General features: G+C 46.0%; 1 protein-coding gene across 1 annotated transcript in view; it reads left to right on the top strand.

Moving 5' to 3' along the window:
- The window catches only part of CACNA2D4 (calcium voltage-gated channel auxiliary subunit alpha2delta 4), a 122347-nt gene that overhangs the window by 42005 nt on the left and 61925 nt on the right, over positions 1–18417 (top strand). Inside the window, exons 19-26 of the mRNA XM_041484522.1 lie at positions 3733–3794; positions 4477–4544; positions 4663–4708; positions 6171–6268; positions 8815–8908; positions 9850–9945; positions 11950–12077; positions 15559–15639. Of these exons, the coding sequence (XP_041340456.1) occupies positions 3733–3794; positions 4477–4544; positions 4663–4708; positions 6171–6268; positions 8815–8908; positions 9850–9945; positions 11950–12077; positions 15559–15639 (673 nt within the window). The remainder of the gene's footprint in view (positions 1–3732; positions 3795–4476; positions 4545–4662; positions 4709–6170; positions 6269–8814; positions 8909–9849; positions 9946–11949; positions 12078–15558; positions 15640–18417) is intronic.

Here is an 18417-nt window from a genome sequence, read left to right as displayed (position 1 = left end):
GCTAGTGAAATGGAGACTTTTGAACACTCCCTACCAGCTCTAGGGCAGGGTTATACATCTTCCTTTGGAATCAGTGCAAAATTATCTCGTATATTTATGTTCACTGGTACTTTTTCATTCACATTTATTTAACTCTCTCGAAGATTTTGGCTTTCATCATTTCCTGTTAGGAAGTATTCCAGAGTCCTGCTAGTTAACACTGCCCAGAAGTCTTCTATATTTCAGGAAAATTTTCCATCCTTTATAGAGAGCATTTTTTTTTCAGTGGCTAGCTGAACTGTTCCCATGCTAAGCCACAGTCAGCACCAATTCCAACAGACCAAATGCTCACAGCCACTGCTGAAATGGGACCACTTCCTAATGAAGACACCTCTCTGCTTCCTCTGAATGGTTGTCCTGCTAGATCTTGTCACTACAATTTTTTTTCTCTCTATTCTTGGTGTTTTTAATTCCCATGGACCTGTTGATGGCTTTGCTTTTCTTCTCCTGAGCATTGCTAACATCTGCATTTGAAATATTTGCACACTTTTCAGCTGTTATGATTGTTCCTGTTGACACATCTATCATTTCTGGTGCCCAAGTACCAGGCTTCACTGGATTTTGTGACTAGCTGCTCTGTGCAGAGCAACAGGGAAACATTCTCTGCAATAGGATATTTCTGAACAGGGAGCCCCCAGTCTCCTTTCTGCTGTCCCTTCAGTTTTTTTTCTCCCTCCCACAAGTGTGCTGGAACTGCCGCCCTCAATTCTGTGTTTCTTAGCTATTTTTTCCAGTTGCCATTTTTCCACATGAAACCCACTTCTCCTTTCCATCCAGCCTTTCTAATTTTAAGGGCTGTTGAGACACTTGTTTCAGTATGCAGAGAAATGTTCTGTTTTGTCTTACAGATAGATCCCTGTACAGAAGGGCTGCTAAGGCAGAGTCTGTTCCTCCCCTTAGATTTTCTTCCCTCAATGGCCTGTTGTTTACTGTATCTTTCTGTTTACAGTTCTGCAGCTGGTTCTCCCTCTATATCTTATTTAAGCCCACTTTAACTGATTTTTTGGAATAAAAGTTCATGGGAAGCTGTTTCAAGTACTTTATATAAACCCAAATATATTGAATGACCTTTATTTCCTTCATCCATTACCTTAGCTATTCTATCAGAAAAGTAATCAAGGTTTTAGAGGAAGACCTGTTCTTTGTAGGTCTAGATTGCTTCTTTTGCTAGCTTAACCCCTTTGTGCACCCTCAATAACACTTCTTTTGAGTCATCCAATGCTATCTCTTAGTTCAATATTTTAGAGACATCCTTCTGCTCCCCTACCCAGGGGAAAAAGAAAATAATAAAAAGTAGCCTTGGTGAAGAGATATTATTTGTTCCATTCTGCAGCTCTGGAAGCCTTATGAAGCACAATAGGGGACTGAGGCTGAGTCTGTGACAATTTTACTATTATCAGAATACACATGGAGTCGAAACCAGAAATGAAGCTCAGTAATTCCCACTTGTACTCTGCTAGCTGATGAAGCAGAGCAGAAACAAAGAAAGTGCTGACAGAGCCTTGAAACAAAGAGAATGAGGCAATCACACTGTGGAGAGAAGACCCGAGTGAAGGGGATAGAAATTATTCTGTCGATACCCCACATTGATTTCAGGAAGGTATCGAGAACAGAGTGAGATAAAGAAGGAAAAAACAAGGAGCAAATACAGGAGGCAGTTGTTAGGGAGTTCTAGGGGCAGAAATGCCTTCGCTTGCAGCTTGAGTACAGGAGGGCTGTGACTGTGAGAGCAAAAGAGAGGGTGGACATGGGTGGAAGTTGTGGCAAGCCTCTGGTAATGGCAACAGCCAGGCCTGGATGCCCTAGCACAGCATCCAGTCTGGAAATCCATGTGTTCCCAGATTGCAGGGGATGGCAGTCAGCCATCCTGTCACTGTGCCAACATGCCCATGCTCTCCTCCCTTGAGCCCTGCTATGTAGCAAAGTCCTGCCTGATCATCCTCAGCCCCAGTTGGCTCAAGGGTGGCTCTACTTCTTTTCCATGCCATGGATAAGTGGTGGTTCCTCCAGCTGTCTTGGGGCTGGCTGAGCACTCACCAGAAGAAGGGCAGGTCACGGGAAAAAAGGAGGAGCAGAACAAGCCCTGCCAAGGAAAGGGTCTCAGGGTAGTGACCAGGTCCTTTCCATGCCTCCCTGCCTCCATCACCAGATCAGATAGACAAGAAAAGGGAGAGTTAATATCTTTTGTAACACCTACAGCCATCAAAACACTTCCAAGTGATATTCTTTGGGGGTACCACAGCCCTTTGGAAGATCTTGCACACTAAGAGAAATAACTTCATGGAAAGGGTTATTTAAAAATTGGAATGGACCACCCAGGGAGGTGGTGGAGTCACCATCCCTGGAGGTGTTCAAGAAAGGCCTGGACGTGGCACTTAGTGCTGTGTCTGCTTGACAAGGTGGTGATAGGTCAAAGGATGGGCTCGGTGATCTCAGAGGTCTTTTCCAGCCCCAGTGATTCTGTGATTCTGTGTGGTCTTGGCCCAGCAGAAGACCCTGTTGTTCAGCAGTACAGTTGCTGTGCATGAGAGAGGGGTGGGAAAAGGGGTTAAGCCACCTGCCACCTCCTCACCTAACAATATCCTGAATCTCCATCACACCTAATGATATCCCCCATCCCTGTCAGCACAGTGAGCGCAAACTTGGTGCACACCGTGGAGCTGGAGCCCTCTGTGCCTCGCTCCACTTCCAGGGCTGCTCAGCTCCAGCAGGTTACAGCAGGCATGGCTTTCCCTGGGGAACACTGACTTGTCTGTGTTCACTCCCCTGTCTCCCACACACATCCTCTCACCTCGTTCTCAGACTGGGTCTAGGATTTTAAACATATTAGGGTTCATATACTGCCATAAGGCTTGGATAGAAACTTTCCAGAAACTTTTCTCCTTTGGAAAAGTGTTCCACTGAAATCAACACTTTCCTATAGGAAAAGGCCAGTCTGGCAAACAGATGAAGTTCTGAGGCAGCTTTCAATAATCTGAAATGCCTTCAGTTGAAATGTCAGTCTGAAAAAAATATTTGCATGCGAATCAAAATGGCTTGGATTTGAAACGGCACTTTTTTCCAACTTGAAAATGTAATTTTTTTTTTAAACTGATTTTTTTTTAACAAAATTGGAATATGCTAATGTTTTGTCCCACTTTGGTGTGAAAGCAAATGTCAGGAATATCAGCATTTCCCACAGGAGTGGGGAGACTTGGCCCTGGCTGCCCACCCACGCAGAGGATAGGTTTGCCATTCTGCCTCTCCTTCAACTCCACTCCTCCCTCCTATCTGCCCCTGAGCCCCCCTCCTGCTGGAGATGATGATGATGGTGATGGTGATGATGATGATGTGCAAAGCTGTCAGGGTTGCTGTGTCTAGCAGAAGAGCAGCAGGGCCCCAGCACGTGTGCTTGGAGGGGGTGAGAGGGAAGGCAGCTTCCCCCCAGCCCTTCCTGCAGCCGGTGCAGGAGCCCTAGAACAAAGAAAGGTTTATCTGAAGCCCTTGTTGGAAAGACAGAGTGGCTGCGTGGATCCTAGAAGTCTCAAGATGCTGGATATGCTGAATACTTCACATTCATGCCAGCCTCCAGCCAGCCCTAGCAGGGTGTGAGGTGTTGGTTTTGCTCAGCCTTGGGGACATTATCCCAAGCCCCCATCACCACTGTGCCCTTGCTCTGTCACATGGTCTCTCTTATTCATTCTCTTATTTCAGAAACGAGTTCTCTTCCTCACCAATGATTATTTCTTCACGGGCATCAGTGGCACACCCTTCAGGTGAGCAAGGACTCATGGCACCAATACAGTGTATCAGAAGTCTGATTAGGGACAGCAGATCAGTTCCTTCTCTTCATAAATATTGCTACAAGTCATGAGTAGAGCTGTAGGAATAAATGACTTCTTTGTTCCTGTTGCCATTAAAATATTATTTGGGTCAATTCAAAAGGAATATTATGATTTAATTCAGAGTCTGACAGCTATACCTTAGGTAAAGCTTATTGTTTCATTTCCGAGAAATGAGACAACTTAAATTTTCATTTCTACTGAATATGGTATATGGTCCTGGTGTATGGCTTTAAAAAAACCTCCACATTGTTATACACTGAAAATGATAAAATAACAAATAACAAATGAAGGAAATTGTTGGGGGGAGGGGAGGGCTGGGGTGTTGGTTTTTTCCCCTGGCTGAAATGATTTGAAATTGGCAGAGATTTGAGAAATGTTATCATTGACCTGAACCTACAATGTTGGCCAAAAAAATTGTCACCAGCAATGCCTCATAACTCTACAGACAGGTTCCTTAGCCCCCTGTGCTGAAATCGGATCTCGCTTAATCCTCTTCCGATGATGTTCTTTTCTTTAATAGCTGTGGAGGGAGTTAATGTCATTAAGGGTTGTAACTGCAGGCAATGACACCTTTCCTTGCTGACAAGCCCTCTGTTTTCCCTCTTGCCTACAGCCTGGGTGTTGTGCTGTCCAGGGGGCACGGGGAGTACATTCTGCTGGGGAACACTTCAGTGGAAGAAGGTAGGTTAATCTGAAAGGGACAAGGGAGATACTCTGGATGTCACCAGTTCTCCTTCAGAGCCTGTGTGTGTCTGTCTGCTTCTGCACTGAATACTCCCTGTACTCTCTCTGGTTTCAGGTTTGCATGACCTGCTCCAGCCAGACCTGTCTTTAGCAAATGAATGGTAAGTGGAAGAAATCCTGTCAGTGACACAGGGCTTTGTCATGATATTTGGGCAAAGTTCCCAGCAATCTGGTTTGAGTTCACCACCCTCTGTGGTCAAGGGAAAAAGCAGTGCTACTCAGCTGCTGTACCTGCTGTACCTGATTGTCTCCAGGTAATTGACTTTCCCATCTTCCTTTGGGAGATCCCACCAAAACCTGGCACATTCCTCTCCTAAGAAACAGCTGAGATTTATCCTCAGTCTTCTGTGCTCACACTCACTTCGTTCCTCCTCGCATTGCTCAGAATTGTCTTACAAAACCTACACTATGTCAGACCTGTTAGGAAATTTTGTTGCAAGCTTGGTGAGAGATTGAAATGCTTTTTTAAATCCTAGTTTATTTTTGGTTGGCATCCTTCTGAACTGTGCCTAGACCTAACTTCTAGTGAACACGGAGGTGATTTATAACCCCCATTTCAATAGCAAGCAGAACTTACAGTTTTGCTTGGTTTGGATATGAAACAGGGTGAAGCACGGCACTTTCCATTTATTGCTGTGAGGTTTGGGGTTTTCATGAACCCAGCATTCAGTCCCACTCAGTCACATGAACCCAGGCTGTATCAAAGCCAAAATAACTATATTCAAGCAGTCCTGCACCCCTTCTCACCTCTCATTACGCTGTCAAGTTTCACAAGCAGCACATTTGAGACACAAACAGCGACTTCTCCTTCTTCTACTCCTGACTTCAGGTGTCAGCTTACCACACTTTACATATTCATTTCTCTTAGACTTTTCTCATAAATCACTCCTTTCAGCCCCTTTATGAGTTTTAATTCTCTCTTATAACCCCTTCCTCTCCCTTGTCCTGACAATGGAGCAGTCAAAATTGGAAGCAGGATTAGAAGACTGGTTTCTTTTATAGTACAGAGCATTTCTAATACATTTCCACTTCTCCCCAAACTGTGTCCTGAGGCTCCTGCAGTTGTATCCCCGTGGGACAGATTTTTTTGTCACCATATCACGCTGCAAGATCATTCCTCATCGCACACTTGGTTCCTCTGTCTCTTATTTTTTCTGCTCCTGGTCTGGTCTCACATTTCATGTGACCCTCTGCTTGTCAGGTCCCTCCATCATGCTGTTATTGTCTACAGAGGCACATGTACACATCTTACACAACACAACACAGGAAACTGCTGGCAGGATTTGGAACAGCTCTGTGGCGTTGTGAGCTTATGCTGGAGAACACAGCAGCCCTGCTGAGCACAGCAGTCAGGTTATTTGGTGTTTGGTTTAGTGGTAGAGTTTGACTTACAGCCACACTGTTAGATTTAGAGCAGGCACAACATGCAGCAATGTAAAAGTAAAGACTTTGCAGAGCAAGGTTTCTTGCTGACTTTGTTCTCGCAGTTATTATCATCCAGGAGCATTTGTTTGACTGTGGTTTCTCTTTGCCCTTTTGGATTGTTTCTCCCCTTCCCACCAGGATTTACTGCATCACCGACATTGATCCCGACCACCGGAAGCTCAGCCAGCTGGAGGCTGTGATCCGTTTCCTCACTGGAGAGGAGCCTGACCTGGAATGTGAGTCCCAGGCACTGAAAGTGCCCTGCTGGGGTTTTCCTGTACCATCACAAGGGAGAGGGGACTGTGACAAACTGATTGGTCTCAGACTGAGCCCCTGTGGCACTTGCTTACACAGGCAGGACTGAACTCAAGCCCAGATTAATTCACAAGTGGAAATGAGCTGAAGATCCACTTCCCTGTTTCCATCAGAGGATTTTTTTCAATTTCAAAGCTGACACATCACTCAGCCTTATTGGAGGTCTCAGCACAGGAAATACTGGAAAGTGGAAGGCTTGAACGGAGCTTGGCAGGGGCTGCACACCAGGTTTAAGACAGACTGACTGACTGGCCTAGAGGGGACAATGGCAGGAGAAGCCTGGAAAAGTGCTGAGACAACTCAGTTTCCCAGGGACACCAGGCATCATGCTCCAAGGGCTCACGGTGAGATGAGTTTTTTCAGAACAAGGATTATTAATTTTGTTTTCCAAACACAACAGGTAACTGATCCAAGAGAAAAAATATGGTTACAGGATTATTATCTTTCCTGCTCCCCCTGCTGCTCATCCCTTGCACTGGGTCCCATTCTCCTGCAGCTGATACAGCACCAGTCAAGAGTGGGATCTCTGTCAGTGGGGAGAGATGGCCAGCTGTGCACAGAAATTCCTTACAGCAATTTGGTTTTAGGATGTCCTTCAGCCCCCTTAGTTGTGCCAAGTACAAGCTTTTGTATGTAAGGCTGCACCTCAGAGGCACAAACCTTTGGCACAAGGATGGGAATCTCTTAAAAGCAAAATTAACTGTAATCCAGTAATCCTTCCACTCTTGCACAATGTGAGCAGAGCCCTCCTGGCTGTCCTTGGAGTAGGCTGGAAAGAAGAGATCTATGCTGTGAAGAGGCCAGGGAGGAGGAAAGTTTCAGGAGAGCTGACTTGGAGAAATATGCAGGCTTGGAAATGTGGAGGAAAAACAAATATGATTTGAACACATGAATCCTAGACATGGTGGGTTCTGATTTTGAAGCTTGAATAACAACTGTGGAGAGAAGGATCCTTGAATCTGTGGCAAAGAAATTAGGGAGAACTTGAGCTAAGACATTAAGGGACACCTGGAACATCAACCCAGAAAGTTTCAGTGCCAGAAACACTCAAATGGTGGGGTGGCTCCATCTAGAACAGCACTGAAAGGGGCATTTCTGGGACATGATGGTCACCATGTTCTCACAGATTAGTGCAAGTAGGGCAATACAGAAACAAAGCAGGTCAAATAAATGGGGTTCTGGGGCATGTCATTTAGCACATGACGATACCTTGGACTTCCCTAATCACTTCTTAGCTCCAGTCCAAAGTGGATTAGACTGGTAGCCTGGACTGGCTTGAGCATCTGGTGAAAACCAGGACAGGAAAATGTTTTGTGACACACAGAAAGGAAGGAGGGCTAACAGAGAAGCCAGTGAGCAAAGGGACAGAGTAGAAGCCATAAAAAAGTCTCTAGTGGTTTTGAAAGAAGCTACATGAGTGGAAGGTGTTGGCTGGTATCCTCTCTACAGGATGCCCAGAGGAAAAGTCAAGGCAGGGGTTTGAGGCAAAGGCTGTGGACAGCCTGCTCAATGAAGGAGTCAAGTGACAGTCTAATGAATAACTGCATTTGAAAGCCTCTCACTTGCCCACACTTGTTTGGGCACCACACTTCCACAGAGTTTGCAGGGGAACTGGTGTGATGATTTTGGACATTAGAAAGAAATTATTCACGGAAAGGGTGATTAGTGTTTGCTGCAGCTGCCCAGGGAGGTAGTGGAGTCACCGTCCCTGGAGGTGTTTAAGGAAAGACTGGATGTTATTGGAGAAACAGGCAATCTCCCAGCCAGGGAATAATGTGCTCTGACTCCATGATTCAGAAGGCTGAACAATTACTTTGTTAAAACTATACTACATTAATACTATATTATAACTATACTAAAGAGATACTGTACTATACTATACAGAATATACTAAAGAAAAACCCATGACTGTCTCCAGACAGGCACAGCTTAGAGTGATTGGCTAATTGATATAAACAACCATCACCAGAATCCAATTATCAAATCCCTTCAGGTAAACAACCTTCCTAACACATTCCACATGTGCAAAAACAACAGGAGCAAAGAATAGAGATAAGAATTGTTTTCTCTTCTTCTCTCTGTGTTTCTCCAGGAAGAATCCTGGGAGAGAGAATTATGTCTCTCTCTGTTCAGAGAATGTGAATGCCACAGGACGTGGTGCTCAGTGCCGTGGTTTGGTTGACATGGTGGTGCTGGGTCATAGGTTGGACTTGATGCTCTCAGAGGTCTTTTCCAACCTCACTGATTCTGTAATTCTGTGATCTTGGCTGTAACATCTGCTCCTGTGTTTCCCACCACCCAGGGTGTTAGAACTCTTCTCTGCCCTGTAATGGGAGGACTCTTTTTTTGTGCCACATTGATCCACTGTCCTGGACAGGCAGATGCTCCTTACCAAGGGACTCCCTAAAACATCTAGAGAAAAACATGTCTTTCTCTCCTGATTTGTGTTGGTTTTTTTTCTCCTTAGGTGATGAGGAGCTGGTCCAGGAGGTGCTGTTTGATGCAGTGGTCACTGCCCCCATGGAGGCCTACTGGACAACACTAGCCCTCAACATGTCCTTGTAAGTGTATGAGACATAAATGTGGATAGAACATCGCTATGGGTTTATGCAGTGCTTGAAATAGTCACAAACTTTTGCACAGCTTACAAGAAACCGTAGAAATAGATCCAAAAGCTGATAGAAATAGTTCAATAGCTTTAGAAATAGCTTGAAAAGTGTCTCAGGAGTGAACTCCAGTAAGCTGGGCCTCCTTGGGAGAGTCTTTAGTTTGGTGAGGGTTTTTCTAGTGGAGAAGAGATTGGTATTGTCTCTATTGGTGGTACCTCCAGATTGGACCTCAGGAAGATAGTGGGCAGGCTTATTTCAATAAACAGCTTTGTATTTTATTATTTCCAGTGAGGCACCTGTTGCTTGTGGTGTCTTGTATCATGTCACACAGATCTTCTTTCAGCAGACAACGTGCTACTTACTGATATACATGGCCACTGGACTCCTGTCCCAGTTTGAGTCCCTTGTATCCCTGCACTAACAGAAGCTGAGCCAGTGACAATCCTGCTAGGACACACAGTTATCAGCACAGCTTTAAATAGCTACACCAACACACCCTCTTTAGTCACATTCTGCTACCTTGGTCGTTCTCTGCATCCCTGATCCAGCCATTCTCCTTCTGCAGTTCCTCTTCTGCACTTCAGCCTCATGAGAGTAGCCTGGAGCAGAGCTGGCAGAGGAGCCTATGGCCTACTTAAAAGAGAATGAAATAAGCAGATTTCAAAGGTTTAAACCTGAGCAAAAGTCTTAAACCTGCCAGTTGTCAGCCAGTAACAACCTGTTGCCATTAGCAGGGAGGAGCCACTGTCACTCCTGGTGTAAATGGGTTATATTGCAAATGAATTTGGGAGCAGGTCTCCAGATGTGGCTTCAAGTTTGAAAGGTCCTCACCCTGGATCGTGGCTGTTCTTGTGAGAACTGTTTGCTTCTTCTTGTGTATTTCTGTTCCACAGGGATACTGAGGCAGGCATTGAGATGGCGTTTCTGGGCACTCGGGCTGGACTCATGAGGAGTGCCCTGTATGTGGGCTCTGAGAAGATTTCCAACAAGTAAGTCCCTCAGCTGCGTTACAGGCTTTCTGTCAGTGTCTCTGAAGGGCCAGCATGAAATCACCACCAGCTTAGAAATGCTTTTGGGGAGACAGAATGGAAAGGAGCAACACCTTGATGGCATTAATGCTGATTCACAGAATCAGAGTAGGGGGCCTTTGTCTTCCTCTGGTCCTTTTGAGGTTTTCTTAAAATACTGTCCCAAAGCACATTCATTTGAATTAAACCCTTCAACCATTGCCTGACCTCAGTCAGCTGACACAGAAAATGCCCACAGTTACTACATATCCCCAGGACCATTTTGCAGTGCAAAGGCTCTGCACTCCAATGCCCCATCGACATTCCAGCTTGGCTGTATTTGATCTTTCTGTCTCAATTCCTCTCCCAGATTTATACTGGTCTGCCTCACACTGCCCACATCGCAGCAGCATCCCAGTGCCTTGCAGTGAGGCGTTAAGTGATGTGACTGACACCCGTCACATCCCATTCACTCTCTTGTCCTCTCCCTCAAGGCAAAAGTATGTGTGCACTGAAGGGTTTTGACATGGAAAGGGTAGTTTGCATTCTGTTACATTTTGGATACACATGCTGCTGTAGGAAAGGACAGGTCACAGAGACACACCAGCAGATGGAACAGAAAGGGACCATGTGGGTGGTGGACATTAGCTTCCCAGCAGCTGTTTCACTGTCCCCAAGTTCCCCAAACTTGAGTCCTATCCTCAAGCTCTTCTGTGCCTGAAAGGTGACACTCTTCATGTGTTTGAAGCAGTCTGAACAACTCAGAGTAGTCAGTCTATGGCAACAAGGGAGAAATGCCCTTTGTGTGATGCAGGAGGCTAATGTGATGATTCCCACTGCTCATCAGGAACAGCATTCAGTGCTTCAAAAAGTCACAGTCACCACACTGCAGAGACAGACCCCCACATATTTCACAGGAGGAGCTTCTGGAATCCCCTGAAAGGAAGGAATCATAAATGAGGAATTATTATGTCAAAATATACAGCAAACCAAGAGTCTGAAAATAAAGGGATTTGCCAGGCAAGCTGTACAAACCTCTAGGGAAGCAAATGACCTGATTTTCATGAGGTCTCGCCTGAGCACCCACTGCCTGTCTTGTCATGCTCCCAGGACACATCCTCTTGCCTTCAGAAGCACCTCTTTGCTCAAGCACTTCAGTTCCTGCCTCTCTAGGAATCACAGAATCACAGAATTTGTTAAGGGATTGGAATGGACCTTAAAGATCATCTGTGCCCGACCCACTCTGCCATGGGGAGGGACACCTCCCACTAGACTAAGTTTTTTAAGGCCTTATCCAACCTGGCCTTGAACACTGCCAGGGCTGGGGCAACCTCCTTCAGCAACCTGTTCCAGCTTCTCACCAGCCTCACCTTAAAAGATTTCTTCTCAGTATCTTACCTAAATTTCCCCTCTTTCAATCTGTACCCATTTCTCCTTGCCCTATCACTACAGTTCCTAACAGAGTCACTCTCCAGCTTCCCAGCAGCCCCCCTTCAGATCCTGGAGGTTGCTATGAGGTCTGTGCTCTGAGCATCTCCTGAGGAGATGAGGATTTACACACAGTTGCATAACCTTATATTTGGGGTGCGTGGTTTGTTTTTGTAGGAGACTGCCGAATCCCCTTTCCTCACCTGCTCCCCATCCCCTGCAGTAACTAATGGCCACAAGCACCTGTGCTTCCCTCGCCCACCTGCTCCTCCCGCTCCGCCCGGCCCTCAGAGCCCTCAGAGCCCCGGGGCCGCCGCCCGCCCGGGGCCGCCGCCGCGGGCCTGGCCCGGGCCAACAGCGGCACCTGGCGGCGGCCGCCCCTCAGGAGCGAGGGAGGGCCCGGCCCTGCCCCGAGGGGACAGCGGCGACACCTCGCCCATACAAAAGCACCGGGTGGTGAGGTGCGGGCGATGCGCCCGGCCGCAGGTGTCCCACTGCGTTGCCCCGAGGAGGGCTGCCGCTCCTCCACACCGTGAGCAACGTGTTATCTCCCGGCAGGAAATTCCTGACACAGAAGGACAAGGAAAGCATCTTCACCATGGACCACTTCCCTCTGTGGTACCGCAGGGCGGCCGAGCATCCCCCCGGCAGCTTCATCTACAGCATTGTCTCAGAAGATGATTCAGGTAACCCCAGGCTAAGCACAGAGCAGACAGAGGGAAAGAGAAAAAAGCTTTTCACACCTCACATCCCACTCCGAGCCCATCCCCATACCTTTATCACTGCCTCCCTCCTAGTGGGAAGTGCTGAGACCTGCCCTCTTGGCGTTACCTTCACACCAGTGAGGGGCTCAGAGCTCATGGCCAAGATGCTGATCGCAGCTGAAAGATGAAGCTACAAGGTGTGGGGAAGGCAGTCAGGAATGAGCAATGCAGGGCTACAGAGGAGAAGAATGGAAATGGAAATGGAAAAGCAGAGCTTGGGTAGATGGAAAGATTTAGAGAGGCAGGAGCTGGGGGAACACAAGTTACTTGTGGGGCTGGAATACACATGAAACATGAGAAAGGAACAAGAGATATTGCAGAAGGAGTAAGACACATAGATGTACCAGGTTTGGGAGGGAACAGCTTCAGCCCTGCTGGATGACAGTAGCAGCTGGCACTGGTGAGGGACCAGCAAACAGTCAGAAAGTCTAAGTTCAGAGTGTGTCATTTTTTCCATCGCCATTTTCCATGACAGGAAAGGATGGGTTTGTTATGGAAAAGGGTGGAGAGGAAGGCTTTTCCATAGCATTGGTGTCCTGCACAGCAAAGTCCAAACACTAGAGGAAAGCAAGGAGTGGCTTTTCAATGTCTCTTGCTTAATGTTCCTGAGTACGCAGGACCAGCCAGGACCTTCTCAAAGGCTGGAAGAGAGCAGAAGAGCCTAAAAACAAACAAGCAAAACAAAATATTCATGTGAGACTCCTCCACAGAAGGCAGAGATCCCCTCTGTGCTCCTCCCTGGCCCCCAGCTCTCCATCTCTGTCACAGAGCTCAGCACTGTAGCTGTTAAAGCTTTTTGTGGCACAGTGGTAGGAGTCTGGTGGGTGGGAAAGCAAGTAGCAAAGAGAAGAAACCAGCCTGGGAGTGCAAGAGATTAACCAGGATGTATAGGGAAAGGAATGGAAAGAGAAAACCCTCAAAACCTCCAAAAGCCTCTTTCTCCCCAACACCCTTACATCTCACTTAAAAAGCAAGTGTGGAGAGAGGGGGACAGATGGCAGGAGGGACCTTTCGCTCCCCTGCAAGCCATGGCATCTGCTCTTTGGAATAGAGCGTGGGTTGGAAAACCAGGCAGTGACATCCTGTGGGACTTCCTAGGGCAGCCATTACCCAGGCCACAGTAGTCACTGCTGGCTAAACACTGGGGTTGTGGCTTGCTGTGGCTTTCTTAGAAGTCACAGCTAGTTTTGGATAAAGACCCAGGACAAGTAGCTGGCACTATTCTTTGTTTTACATGGCCATGGGTCAGAAGCTTAAATCAAGTCCAGAACCCCACTCGCCTGGAAACCTGGTGCCTGCAGGCACCTTGTAAGAAGTAGCATTTGGCCCTGAAGACCTTGTGCCCTAAACTGTAAGGGAGATTAGTTTCTAGGGGTGGGCAGCTGAGCTCAGAGAGACTGCCTGGGAAGGGCCAGGAAATAATTCCCAGTGCTTCTGAGATAGTGGTTTACTATAAAGCAGAGTCCAGGCTCTTCCTTGACATCTGATGAAGCAGGGCTGTCCCACATTTTAGCCAAAATAGGCCACCCAGTTTCTTATTAAATTCTATCAGATGCTGAAGTCCCCTTTTCATGTTTTCCACAAGTCCCCTGCTGTGACAGGAGGTTTTCGTGGCAGATGAGCTTCTAATCACCTAAGAAGGAAAACCCCCAACAGCTCTCTGTTGGGAAGGAAACCAGCAGGAAATGACTGCAGGTCATCAGAATCGTTTATGCACAGCACCTCCTTCCAGTGTCCAGAAGTCTCAGCAATAAAAGGACAGCAGGGAAGCCTCTGCATGTCAAGTAGCACTGTTCTTGCAACCCAGATTTTTCATGTGTAAGATAGGATTTTTTTCCTAGAGACCCTAAGTGTATTTTGCTTCTTTGTCCCATCCTTGAGCAAGACATTTGAGGTTCACCATTGTCCTGGTTTGGGGAAAATTTGGGAGAAAACCTCTAAAGGGGTTTCCTCTAGAAAGAAAATTCAAATGGCCCCTCCCACAACTGATTGCCAAAAAGAGATTGCCTTGGAGAAAAGTGGAAAAAACTGTTTATTTAATAGGCAAAACCAGTCTCAAGGGTGCAGAACCTATTATCCACCATATACAGAACAGACAACTGGGGATACAAGCATCATATAGCCAACCCAAGAGAACCATAAAGGCAGAATCATGCTCAAGGCATGTGAGCTGAGTCTTTATTTCACAAAGGTTTTACTGCTTTTGATACACATGAGCAGGTTAATCTGGCTTTGATCAAAAAGCAAAAACAAAATAGTGAGAGCCTCCAGGATAAACTGTGATAGGCACTGAATTGTGCTCTGGACAGACCTATAGTGATGAAGGCAGACATGGAAAGCAGTAACAAATGCTGGACTTTTGGGGAAGGAAAGAATCCCTGACCCATCTGTCTAAGGAAGAGATTTCCATAGAGTATGTGAGGAGGGAACCAGGTGCAGAGTACATCGATCAGACTGGCCTTCAAACTGTCCCCTGGCAGTTCCCAAAGAGGTGCCCCAGCTGAAGCTAATCTAATCACTTAAAAAAAAAATAGAAATGGAATCTGCCACATGGACAATTGCAGGCTGGAACAACTGCCCAGACAAGGAGAGATGGAGTTCAGTTGCTTGAGCCTATCCAGACATGTGATTTAAAATGCCCCATGGGAGCTCAGGGATCTGCACAGGGCTGGCAGATGTGTCACAGGACCTACAGGATGCTTAAAGCAGCAGCTCAAGAATAATTGGGAGACCCTGGGGCATAAGAGAGTTTAGGCAACAGAGTCCCAGAAGGCTTTATTTCTAAAATAGAGTGCTCTGGAAGCATCTGGAACTGCAGTGTCTGCAGTTTGTAGTGCTGGCATGGATTGGGTAATAGTTAGACATAAACCTGGCCTTTCATGTGCAAGTGTTGTCAGAATTACCTATCCTGCTTTTCCTCTGTCTGCAGAGTTTAGATGGTGCATTGAGCAGAACAGCTCTCTGGCCCAAGAGAAACTCTACATTCCCAAAATCAAGGAGGCCAATTGTCTACATTTTATCACAGAATCATGGAACGTTTTGGGCTGAAAGGGACCTTAAAGGTCACTTAGTTCCACACTCCTTGCTGTTGGCAGGGATGTCTTCCATGAGACCAAATTGCTCAAATTTCTCCCCCCCATCCAACCTTGGACACTTTCTTTATGTTGAGGATGCCACTTTTATCATGAGCCATAAAGAAGAGAAAAATAAAATCTGCTCATAGCCCATTAGGCTGTTTTTGTGTCTTGAAAGATGCAGCCCTCAAAATTCTGGGATGTTTCAGGGTTGAGGAATATGTACACATTGTCCTGGATGGAAAAATGTGAGGGCCAACTTCTCCTACTGCATTTTATTCCTCTCTGGGGGTAAGCTAACCAAGCCTGCTGTATTTGTGTCTTGACAGAGGGGGGTGGCCTGCCAAAAGTGGTGACAGTGAGCACGGCTGTGTCTGTGAATGTGGATGGGAAGATGGGAATTGCTGCAGGTAGGACATTCTGGTTTCTCTTTTTATCTTGAATGAAATGGCTGCATCTTGCATTGAGTGTGGGAGCTGAGAGCTGTTAGCTTGTCATTCAAGGGAAGTGACAGGAGCCACAATAGCTTGTGGTATTGAGAACTAGGCTCAACAGAGAATAATGGAACAGGTACTGAATGGCTGACTGGCTTCTGAAAGGGAAATGGGCTGCTTGAATGGAAGCTTCCCATCTCCAGTGCTGGTGAATTTATGGATTGAGACTCTTTCTCTGGAGCAGGAGTAGGTTGGGAAGCCCGTGCAGATTTAAAACTTTGCAGGAAACACTTTTGGCTTTGGAACAGCTTCATGTTTGTGTCCCCATTGTTATCTCAAATGAAAAATAACTTCTGCTGGTGGGCATGTTGCTAGAACTCCAACTCAGACCTATAGATTGCCAAACTTATTGCTGTATTTGAGCTTTAAACTCCTTTTTGCATAACTTCACTAGACTGCATCTTCTTTTGGAAAATTCATGTAGCACATTATTTCCAACAGAACCACAAAGCTTTTGAAGATATACCATTTTCTGTATTAATTGCTTCAGCCTGTATGGAAGTGCATTGAACTTAGAAGTAAAACAGAGCAGCCACCATTTAACAAAACAAACCATTATCAGTAACCCTGGCACCATATCCAACTTAACCACTCAGCACAGGAGACTGGGGTAAGAGAAGATGTAGCTCCATGGAAATTGTTTTAGACCTGGAAACAGTGACTAAAGGAAGAGGCTGGTGGAACAGGTAATGGAGTAATTATATGCTGTGATGCAAAGCTTCCTGGGAAAGAATGGTTAGTGCTAATGGAGCCTTACATGATGGAAGGAATGGCTGACAGAGTGGACACCAAATAACAGCTTCATATGGGAGCACCCTGTAGAGACAAGGCCACACAGCAGATACCTTCAGATCACGGTCTGCCATTGCTTTTGCCTAGGCTGGGTAAGAGACAGGGGATGTTCTTCAATACTGCTAGTCAGTAAAACTGTAGCAAATTAATTTCAACTGATGAAGCATTCCTTAGTTTCCAGGATTTCAGTAAGTTCTAGCTGACAGTGGTACTCCTTAATTATCACCTGGGCATTGAGAAAGTACTTATAAGCTGAAGGAAGTGTTATGAAACAGAACATTTCACTCTTATGCCCAAAGCCAGAAAATTATTATGAAGTCTGCCCAGAGACACCTGTGCACAGAGATGGTTTCAGTGGAATTCACATTAATAGGTGCTTGGATGATAGAAACTGCTCCCAAAACTGATACCAGCTGACACTGTTATACCCAGCAGAAAATGAAAGAGCATTGAAGCCACACCAAGGGCGTCTGTACAGCACTGAAACATTTTTCTAAGCATTATTTTGAGAGGAGAAAATAATATTTTTTTTTGAAAGAAGCTTGTTTTTCATGATCTTTTTCCTTTGCTTTCCTGACCTGTGGGTTAGAGCAGAGGCACAGAAGCAGTTCATCTGTGCTGTGGTTCAAGCCCAGCTGGAAATTAAGCACCACACAGCCTCTCACTCCTCCACCCTGGTGGACTGGGGAGGAGAATCAATGTAAAACTTGCGGTTTGAGATAAGAACAGTTTAATAATTGAAAATTAAGTAAGATACAATAATAATGGTAAATGATGATGATAAAAATAATAATAAAAATGGAAAAACAAGCAATGCAAGATACAATTGCTCACCACCCACTGACCCATGCCAGACTTCTCTTCCCAAACCCAGACTGGTCCCTCTTCTGGGTAACTCCCCCCTCGGATTCTATAGTGGGCATGATGTTCTGTGGTGTAGGATGTCCCTTTGGTCAGTTCAGGTCACCTGTCCAAGCTATGGTCCTTTCCATTTTCCTTTGTTCAGCTCCTCGCTGGCAGAGCATGAGACAAGGAAAAGAGCCCTTGACTTAGGATAAACACTTAGCAAAAAAGCTAAACATTCTCATTATGAATTCAAAACACAGCACTCTAACAGCCACTGAGAAGAAATTAACTCTACCCTAGCTGAAACCAGGACAATCTGACACTCAGCATAAATTCAAGGAAGGAAACTTCTCATTGGAAGCACTGGAGCAAGAACAAGTGGCAGGAGGATCTGGCCCTGACAGAACCATTTCTCTTCTGTCAGCAGCACTTTCCACAACCCCTGTGGAGATTTCCACCCACTCAATTATGCTGAATACTGTCTGTGTGGACATGCTGTGAAAGGGCAGGATCCTTTGCAGAGGGCGGAGGAAACAGCAAAGGATAGGGAAACAAAAACATATTTTAAAACAATAACAATAAGGTGAAAAACCTGTCATTTTTGGAAATTATGCAGAACCAGTTTTCTCGCTGGCAGCCATAGAAGCTGAGACAGAGAAATGAATTTGCAATTGCTTTTGTTCCTTAAAGGTACCACAGTCTCTGTCCCTAGCAGGTACATTAGGTGACCTGACCACAAGCATCTTCTGCTACTCTCACACATGGTGGGTGTTCTTCACTGCTGGTTTCTTATGCTTTGATGAAAACAGCCCGTCTCTGATCCATAGTATAAATTACAGCATCAGGGCAAACACTGTCACCCAAAGGGTCCAAAGTTCTTCATGTCCCTAGCTGTAGCTTCCACTGACTTCAGCAGGAGTGCAAGGGTTTGCTGACATAGGTTCCGTGTGCTGGCTTGGGTGTCAGTTAATGCTTGGGGTGTTCAGGGAGGAGAAAAATGCAATATTACCATTTGCTTTTCTAGTAGTGACTAAGGTTCATCATCTGAATCTTTCA

Source organism: Pyrgilauda ruficollis, unplaced genomic scaffold, assembly GCF_017590135.1.
Source record: "Pyrgilauda ruficollis isolate IOZ18807 unplaced genomic scaffold, ASM1759013v1 scaffold66, whole genome shotgun sequence".
Taxonomy (NCBI): domain Eukaryota; kingdom Metazoa; phylum Chordata; class Aves; order Passeriformes; family Passeridae; genus Pyrgilauda; species Pyrgilauda ruficollis.
This window is presented reverse-complemented; position numbering and strand designations above follow the sequence as displayed.